Below are 9,970 nucleotides of genomic sequence, written 5' to 3' on the forward strand. Positions count from 1 at the left end.
GAAATTAAACCGATAACCAAATTAGAGAAAGAAACCGACGACGCCACCCTGGGAATTTCGCCCAGAGAATAAGTTTTGAAAGCACACAGGTAAGTTTACTCAGTAAGGCATGAGACGTGGTTCAGGTATTTATAGAAAACCGTACAACTTTATTGTTAAAGGACTTGTTTAAAATATTTCAGTTTCATTCATACCAAAGGAAACCAAAAATAAGGAAATCAAACAAAAAGGGGCTGGAACTGAGTGTATGGACAGGGGCTTGGTGCAGGGGGGGAATCAACAAAAGGAAAAAAAAGCAACTCAAAAAACACCCGACATTCGTGACACACACTCAGTGAAGTGAAGCCCGCTTCCCCAGACACAGCAGACAGGGATACCACCACCCGGGCACCAGCACCGCCACCACCAGTCTCCAGCAACTAAAGAGAGAAATAAACAGATTAATGAACCAATCACAAAACAAAAGGGGCAAATAATCTTAACCAATATCAACAGAGCCCACTTTAAGAAATGAAAAATAAACTAAAGAAAACAAAACCACTTTAAGTAATCAATTCAAAATAACCAAAGTACATAAATAACCCAACACTTAAACACACACGCACACATAGGGGCCAGGCCCTAGTTAAAACACCAAGGCTTGAGTCGGACGAAGTTGTTCTGGGGCGGGGGCCGCAGACAGGCCGCGGTAACCGCCAGGTGAGGCCGAGCAGAGCGGAGCAGCCACGCAATCAAGCAGCGTGGAGACCGTCCCGCACAAGCAGCGTGGAGACCGTCCCGCACAAGCAGCGTGGAGACCGTCCCGCACAAGCAGCGTGGAGACCAAGCAAAGCAAAACAGTTAAAAGTCCAGGCAGAACAGAGCCAAGCAGCAGAGTCTCAAAAGTTTAGCACAGGACAAAGCAGCAGCGTCCCCAATCAGCTGATCGCACGTTACACCTAATAACAGAAAACAAACCATTAGCGTCCCTACGTTTAACGGTAATTATTGCGGTTGGTTGCTATAGGTACTAACACACATACCCGTTTGATGATACACCCATTCGCACAGGAGGAGGGAGGGGGGAGAAGACCGGCACTACTGGCATTTACCTGTGACCACACTAGCGTTAGCCCTCAGACAGCATCAACACTGACGAGAAAGGAGGACACCTACCACGCACAAACCACGCCGCACATAGGGGACGCAAGGAGCAACACATGAGCAGCTGCCCTACAAATGAACACAAACGCCGTGAGCACACAGAGAAAGGACCGAGCAACCAGTGTGGTGAAGCAGCGGGCAACCATACCTGTCGAGCCTACCTACGAGCCGGAAGTGACGCACCAGTGACGACAGAGGCGCAAGAGGAATAGCCAGTGAAGGGTGGTGGCTTTTATACTGGCCCACCAGTGGCACTAAGTGCACATAGCAGCACTGAATGACAGCTAGCATATGTCTGCTGTTACACAAGCATTCACCATTTTACAATAAAATACACATCAGTGACATGGATCAACTTCTGTACATTTTGGATTTGAATAAAAATTAAACTACCCTCTGATTGAGAAAATATTCTGTAAAAATGTTTTCACTGAAACTCAAAGTGGTCCTCACAGGAATAAAAGCAGACGAGGGTGAAACGTATAAATCACTCAAGATCTGTCACCATCAATTTTAGTCATCATAGACTGTTGAGCTCCGTTTGTTCATCCTCTTCACATTTGACTGTTCTGGCTGCTTCAGGTTTGTCTGCAGAAATAAAACACAATTATTTCCCCGGAGTTTCCTCTGACTCAACATTTCTTTGTGTGTCTGACTCTCAAAGTGTTTTAGTATCAGAAATGAACTAAATCATGTTGTTCTGATCCACTCCTCTTGTTCATACTTCCTCCTGTGATAGTGGTCAAAATCCACAATCCTCATTCTGAACTAAAACAGATTCTAAAGTTCAGATGAAGCTTCATCAGTCTCAGTCAGACTCAAATCAAGTGGGTCTCTTCAGAAGTTCCTGTCACTTTAGAACTGAAAGGAACAGAAACACTGAAAGGACATTTGGTTTAATGAAGGAGAAAACTTTGACAAATATCCAGTGGATGAAGTCAGACTGCTGAAAGCCTCACATTAACTCCAGAGAATAGAATGAGGACTGTAGATTGTGTCCTGTCCATGTTAGGATCAGTATGAACAGGAGGAAGGATTACAGCAATCAGAAACAGGTTCAGTGATCATGAGTGGAAATATGAACAGAAGGTTTCATTTCTGACTAAACTACTGTCAAGACTCTGAGCATGGAAACACACAAACAAGATGTTGTTGTGTAGAAAGAATTATTTAAACTTATCTTGTGTAGTTGGAAAGATAACAGACAACAACAGCAAGAACTGCACCAATAACAAAGACAACTACAAAACCAACAATCCATGCAATAGATGGCCCTGAAACAGAAGACATAAAGTTAATGTAACACTCAGAAAGTTTGATGAACAGAAAGTTCCTCATCAAAGAGAACACCACCATGTGTACATGCTCCTGAAATCTAAACTCTAGCAGCTCCATGATGCTCCATATATTCAGTGCTGGCCATCTACCAACCAACATGAAGACATCAGATACCTGGGCTAGTCAACGGCAGTACGCAGCACGTCATCAGGGTTTTCAAGTGGGGTTTGGGTTAAGGTAAAGTTAGGCCCACACAATTCAAACTTACAGTCAACGTAATATGAACTAAATAAATGCTGCTGGCTTGTACAGCCCACTCAGCAGCTAAAACACAAAGAAAGACATATTTAACCCTTGTATGGTGTTCAGGTCTGAGGGAGCCATTTTAATTTTAATAAAACTCAGAATCACAGGCTCATTTTCTGTGGAGAACAGATACCAGAAAACAATTTCAATAACCACACACTGTACACCCCCTCTACATATTCATATTCCTCACAGGACGTTTGGGTGCGAATATAAGTGTGAAAATTGTAGGTTCTTTGTAACTTTAACTGGGCCTGTTGTTAGTGTGTGTGTGTGTGTGTGTGTGTGTGTGAGTTTTGTGTTTCTACTATTCCTGCATATGGCTGCAGAGTTGTTGCAACCAGTTTGCTCTCACATCACATTCACACACATTTTACCATCTATCTTTGTTACTAATGCTCTATCCCAGCTGCAAAATGGAGGTGGGACACAATAAACATATTATAGCTTTGACCAGTTTGGTTCCTTATCACAACTGATCAAAAGATTATCTGCTCACAGGGCCTTGAAATTGATTTTGGAAGAGAGACGACTCTTTATGATGATGTAGAGGAAGAGGTTTCAGAATGTGAGGATCACATTTCTGAAAAGTCAAAGTCTGACAGTGACTTTGAAGAAGAGGATGAGATTGAGCATCAGCTAGTTCCAAAATGAAGACAAGCCCTAGGACCAGCCTGTCAGCAGCCAGCTCCAGGAACAGCCCGTCAGCACCCAGCTTCAGGACCAGCCCGTCAGAAGCCAGCTCCAGGACCAGCCCGTCAGCACCCAGCTTCAGGACCAGCCCGTCAGAAGCCAGCTCCAGGACCAGCCAGTCAGAAGCCAGCTCCAAGACCAGAATAAGACCATCATCAGGCAGCAAATCAAGAAACATGGATTGCAGAAAATGTTGAAATTGAATGGTTTTCTTGCCCGAGAAATGAGCCACCCCACATAGCTGCCAATGCGATAAGAGTGCAACCAGGGCCAACACAGCTGGTCCCCCATCCACCCGAGCTACAGAACCACCATCTGCAGAGCCTTAAATAAGTTTGTAATGCTGTTGCAGTATAGGTCTGACACTCGTGCCTTGCAAGAGAGAGAGAGAGAGGTGTTCAGTAAAGTTCCTGATCTTGTCATTATCCTAGGTTGTAGCCAGCAACAACAAAAAGAAGCGCTGCAAAGAGTGTGAACCCAAAATGGACAGAAAAAAAACAATGTACACGCATCAAGTGCAAGAAGTACATTTGCAACACACACACACACACAGCAAAACCTATGTGTTGTATAGGCCAATATGGAAAGGCTTTGTGTTCAGTGTGGCTGTTGTATAGACTGACATGGTTACTGTGTTGTGCATGTGTTGTGTAAACTGACCTAAATGGATCAAATAAAAGGAATCAGTCATACATGTGATCTAACAAAGGTAGATAGCAAATATTTACCGTGTAAGATGTTTATATTGCTTGTAATTAGGATGTAGTGAACATCTATGGAGCGTTTTAACATCAAATAGTTTGATTGTGGTGAATTAAAAACCCAAAATGCAACGGGTCCCCCAGACCCACGAACACTGACTGAGTAACAAACATATGAACACCACACAAGGGTTAGATAAACAGCCGAAAGCCATCGGCAAAACATATTTAGAGGCCCAGCCCAACTGAAAAACCACCCAGGAGCCTAGCAGCCAGCTGGCCATCTACCAACCAACATGAAGTCATCAGATGTCCAGTCAACAGCAGTATGCAGCGCACAACTGTAGTTTTAAAGTGGACACCTCCCTTCACTGATGTTTTGTTAAGTTAGGACCACACAGTTCAAACCTACAGTTAATGTAATATGAACTAATTAAATGCTGCTCTGTACGGCCCGCTCAGCAGCTAAAAAACAAAGAAATGTTTAAACATACACGTGAAAGCCAAAGAACAAGTGAATATGGAGCCCTCAAATTATTATAAAGGACACTATAGCAACCAGTTTCTCACCTCTCCCCCAGTTATTCCTCCCCCCTGCTGCCAAGTGCTTGCTCATGGTGGAATTTCTCACTATATACAATATTCACTCTGCTTCCTTACTTCAAAAAAACCCAAGCATGTTTCCTCTGAGACTGGAGGAAGTTTCATCACAGATACTGTAGATTGGAACAATACCTCATAAAACATAAAACTGCTCTTCTCTGTTAAATTTCATCCGACTAAATGCCACGTAGCTATCTAACCTTTGTTAAACACTTTAGCCAGCTAAAATGGAGCTTCCGCTACTGTTTAGAAATGTTAGTTAAAAATGATTAAAGGCTGAAGATAAAGATTTGGCAGCCAACTACTTTCTACTCCTCTCGTCTCTGTAAACCCCGATCAAACTCCGAGAAGTGACGTATGTGCTGAGCGAAAGATTACCACTGACTCCAGATGATCACAATCAGTTTTATTAAAGCTTAAAATGCAAATTACCCGTACATAAAGTCATAAAAATTATTGCAAAAGTCATCTTAAAAATGTCTTGATTCCCTTGTAATCACATTTGTTATAAAATCTCCACATGAATCTGCAGAGCGTTGTGAAGTTCGGCCCCTGTGCAGCGTGATCCGTGCCGGTCAGTAGGTGTGGGGGCAACCCTTGAAAGAGATTAGATGGAACAAGTGAGCAGGTGGAGCGTCACCACTACATTGCTTATATACTCTTGAGATGTAATGAGATTACCTGTGGCCGGACAAGTGTGTTATACTTCTCGGGGGTCGCTGCACTCATTATTGTCGTGTAAACAGTGATTCTAGGGGACGGTTGACATCCATTAGATACCACACAAGCTTTATTAAAACAAGCCGCATGAAGGCTTCTTAAAAACATGCATTAACTGCAGAACCGGAGTGAGACTCAGCTACTGCCGTTCTATATGCTGCAGGCTACGTGCTGAACTATGGAGTCAAACAAAGGTCTTATTGACAGTATTGCTGAGGTCGGACGAAGGGAACTGAAACCGGTATGCACGTAACCGCCTCATGTCAGCAGCATGAGCAGTCACGTGAAACAACAGAGAGAGCACAGATAGAGAACAGATAGCTTCCTCCTTACCCATTACACACGGGATACAGCGACAAAACCTGGAGGACGAGACTCGTGTTAAAGACTCATACATTGTCTGTGACGTTCAGCGCTAGTCAACTTTGGTCCATACTTGCCTGATAAAGTGTGTCCAAGTTGATGTGAGCTTGCCCAGTGGCATTCAGCGCTCTGTTGGCCGCTTCTCTGATAAATGAACACATGGCAGCAGTGTAAAAATAGCAACAACGACAACCCAAAAAAGTGTGGTTGTGTTCATCATGTGAGGTGACTCACCTTCGATGATCCCAGGCCGGAGGAGGAAGCCAGTGGTCAAAGTTCGTCTCCACTCGGTACCATCTAAAACAGTCGCATTTTAAGAAGTTGTGCCATCGCACTGAAAACCTTCATACGCCTCAGATCCTTTATTTCACCTACCCTCCATTCACGGGGTCCAGAGGCCAGATATCAGCAGGGCCCGGTCGATCTCTGGTGATCACGACCCCTTCCTTCGCTTGCACCCCGCCCACGATGAAATACACCCCCGCAATGATGGGGGTTTTGGACAGACGCATCACCGCATCCTGAAAGTTCTCAGCTTCCTCCAGTGTCTGAGTATTATACGCACAGTTAGCTGGGGTTTCATTTCCCCCATAAATGTGCTATAAACGTCCTCACTATTATCACACTCACCTCCCTCACCAGCCAGCTGACTGGAGACCTCCGATACAGGAAAGCAGACACGAAGTTCTTCCACCAGTTCCACAAGTGCTCGGTGCCTGTGGTGGCCACGATGCAAACTTAAAAACCAGGAGAAACAATCCACTGCAACTTTACTACAGCTGGGAGTGGTCGTACCTCGCTGGTCGCCTGAGACGGTGAACTTGTAAGGACTCTGTCCGGTCCACAAGCCAACGTAGCCCGCGAAGGACGTTCCTCGGTAAACCACCTGAAAGAGTGCGTCAGCAAACGGACTTAGGTAGCTTTGTATGATTTAAGGAGGCACAGCTATTTAGTTGTACATGCCTTGAAAACATACCTCTCCATTCTTGAGGAAAACTATGTCAACAGTCAGATTCCTCAGAACAGGATGCGGATAATCAAGATTCCTGCCGTGGTACACGTGTCCATCTTTGTCCTGAGCAACGATGCTAGTGCAAAATCTAGGGAATGCATAAAATTTGTTTGTTTGTTGGCATGAATGAGAAGGCTTTCACCACATCCTTGGTACTTGTCAGACACGGTGGGTCTCAGCATAGCACATATGTTTTCACTACAAAGTTGATTCAAAGTCATACGTACGCAGATGCTTCGTAGGCAAAGTTGAGCATGATGACATCGGACAGGCTTCCTCCCAGATGAGTGGCCAGGCCGCGGATCTCCCCCGCGTAAGGCTGAGGAACGTACTTTTCCAGGGCCATCACAACAGGTGCAATTGCATGGTGGACCCATTTTGGAATTGTATCACTGAAAAACAAAACAAAAAAAACCCTAAGTGTCCACAGTCAGAACTGGACTAACTGCTGTCCAAATTGTGCCCAGAGTGTCAATATTTTTGTGTGGCCACCACTATGTTCCAGCATTGCCTTAACTCTCTTGGGCATGGACTTCACTAGAGCTTCACAGATTGCCACTGGAATCCTCTTCCGCTCCTCTCGGAGGTGTGTTTGGGGTCGTTGTCATGTTGGGATACTGCCCTGTGGCTCAGTTTCTGAAGATAGGGGATCATGCTCTGCTTCTGCGTGCCACAATACATGTTAGCATTCATGGTTCCCTCAACGAAGTGTTGCTCCCCAGCGCTGGCAGCACTCATGCAGCACCAAACCAAGACACACCCACCACACACGCTTGACGCCATCTGAACCAAATAAGTTTATCTTGGTCTGAGCAGACCACAGGACATGGTTCCAGTTATCCATGTCCTGTGGTCTGCTTGTCTTCAGCAAACTGTTTGCAGGCTTTGCAGACGCTTCTTTCTGCAGAAGTATGGTCTGAGCACCCACCCCTTCAACCTCATACATCTATTTTCAAAAGACAACTTCTGGATATGACGCAGAGCACTCAACTTCGTTGGTCGACCATGTCGAGGCCTGTTCTGAGTGGAATCTGTCCCGTTAAGCCGTTGTGTGGTCTTGGCCACGGTGCTGCAGCCCAGTTTCAGGGTGTTGGCAATGTTCTTGTAGCCTGGGCCATCTTTATGTAGAGCAACAAGGCTTTTGTTTCAGATCCTCAGAGAGTTCTTTGGTGCCATGTTGAACTTCCAGTGACGAGCATGAGAGAGTGTGAGAGTCATAACACACACCTGAGACATGGTAATACTACCGAGCCACATAACACCAGGGAGGGAGAATAGCTGATTGGGCGCAATTTGGACATTTTCACTGGACTCCAGCCCACAAGTCAACATAGCCCGCGAAGGATGTTTCTTGGTAAGCCACCTGAAAGAGTGTGTCAGGAAACGGACTCAAGCCGACTGACCGACTGGTGATTGTACTTAAAGGATAGTTAGCTGTGTATGCTTTAAAGGGGAACTACTGTTTTTTACAACCTGGACCTTATTTCTGCCATAAAATACGATCGTTTACTCACCCATATAACTTTGGTGTCATTTGGAGTCATTCGGACGATATTTAGATCCGCATATACCCATATAGTGGGAGTGACTGGGGCACTGAAACGCAGCTGATGATGCCATCTCTCTTGTTTACCTGTAATTTGCTACTGCTAGTTTTTTGCAACATGGCTGAATATTTTTTACGATTCTGAGGTTGTGGACGACGACTTTGCTTATGATGGACGTCCTTACCGTTTTGAGCCAGAGTATACGGATGAGGAGCTCGTTGAAAGGAGGATGCAGAGGCAGAGAGAGGAACAGCTGGCCAAAGAACAACAAACCGCTGCACGTCCACGAATAGATAACAGGTAACTCTGGACTCAACAGGGAATAGCACTAGCGTATCATAACAAAATATTGGTGAAATGAACGAGTTTCGCGGCAGATAATGTGTTATTTAGAGGCTGCGTTTCGGTGCCCCATTCACTCCCACTATATGGATATACGCGGATCTAAATATCGTCAGAATGACTTCAAATGACACCAAAGTTATATGGGTGAGTAAACAATCGTATTTTATGCCAGAAATAAGGTCCAGGATGTAAAAAAATGGTAATTTCCCTTTACGGAGGCACAACAGCTATTTAGTTGTACATACTTCTCTATTCTTGAGGAAAACGGTGACGGTCAGATTCCTCAGAACACGATGTGGATAATCAAGATTCCTGCCGTGCCATCTTCACTTAGAGGTGGACTCACTTTTGCTGCCAGCGTTTAATAAATGACAGTGTGTTGAGCAAATTTACACCGTTATACAAGCTGTACACCGACTACTTTACACCGGATCAAAGTGAAATATTTGCAAAAATGTGAGGGGTGTAGTCACGTTTGTGAGATACTGCATCTGTTTATTTCTCTATCTATCTATCTAAAAAAAACTTTTTTAAAAACACTTCCATGCAGAGTCTTGCAAAAAGGTTTATTTATCCAAGTCTTCTCAGGACTCTTTACCTCGTCTTCAACATTACTTACTGTAGCAAATGTTCCATGTAGAACATTTAACAAGGCTACAGATCAGTGTGGCTCTAGTTTACTGTTATATTATTTAGTTTATTGGAAGACATCATAAAACTAGATCAGCAACTTTCTAAAGGATTCATCTCAATGGTTTGATGTTTTTCTTGTTGTTGTGTTAGTTACATATCTACCTATAATGGTTCTAAGTCATGGAGCTGTCCTGTAATTAAACCAGAAGTAAAAACATTCAAATAGTTGAACTGACTTTAACTAACAGATAAAAAGTGTCTGATAAACTTACTCAATGATTTCTGCGGATGCTTTGTTCAGGAAGTCTACGTCGAAGACTTTCAGGAGGGGCCTCCATCTCTCCTCCGGAGCTTCGTCCAGACTGATATTAACCGAGGGTGGAGTGACCTCTGCCCGGCTCAGCGCTGCTGTGACTCCGAGCACCGCCACCAGCCGCAGCAGCAGCTGCTCCGTCCGCGCCATCACACCCGCTCCGGTCCGAGAAAGCCGCAGCCTGACACCGCATTGGACCGACGGCTCTCTCTTACGTATCTTTGAACCAGACGTAAACAGGAGCGACACTTCCGCTCGGAGCTTTTCAAAGTAAAAGCCTTTGCACGGCTCACCTAAAATGTAGTAGTTTCTC

General features: G+C 44.7%; 1 protein-coding gene across 1 annotated transcript; it reads right to left on the minus strand.

Moving 5' to 3' along the window:
- Positions 1-5,115: 5,115 nt before the first annotated feature.
- On the minus strand, positions 5,116-9,970 carry LOC311487587 (N-acylethanolamine-hydrolyzing acid amidase-like). The gene is made up of 11 exons (XM_084543917.1): positions 9,617-9,970; positions 7,047-7,211; positions 6,784-6,907; positions 6,603-6,693; positions 6,438-6,523; positions 6,183-6,355; positions 6,042-6,104; positions 5,885-5,951; positions 5,778-5,806; positions 5,406-5,475; positions 5,116-5,320 (listed from the first exon to the last, which is right to left on the minus strand). Exons 1-11 carry the CDS (start codon positions 9,805-9,807, stop codon positions 5,300-5,302), a joined length of 1,080 nt encoding a protein of 359 aa, XP_084400043.1. The 5' UTR covers positions 9,808-9,970; the 3' UTR covers positions 5,116-5,299.

The sequence above is a fragment of the Chelon labrosus genome (assembly GCF_963514085.1).
Source record: "Chelon labrosus genome assembly, chromosome: 4".
Taxonomy (NCBI): domain Eukaryota; kingdom Metazoa; phylum Chordata; class Actinopteri; order Mugiliformes; family Mugilidae; genus Chelon; species Chelon labrosus.

What these genes read in the sequence shown, in the direction of transcription:
- LOC311487587 (XM_084543917.1), bottom strand. Translation starts at nt 9,807, where the DNA reads ATGGCGCGGACGGAGCAGCTGCTGCTGCGGCTGGTGGCGGTGCTCGGA. An exon ending in CTGGACCCCGTGAATGGAGG is followed by an intron (nt 6,105 to 6,182) that starts GTAGGTGAAATA and finishes CGACTGTTTTAG; the next exon opens with ATGGTACCGAGTGGAGACGA. An exon ending in CCGGCCTGGGATCATCGAAG is followed by an intron (nt 5,952 to 6,041) that starts GTGAGTCACCTC and finishes TTCATTTATCAG; the next exon opens with AGAAGCGGCCAACAGAGCGC.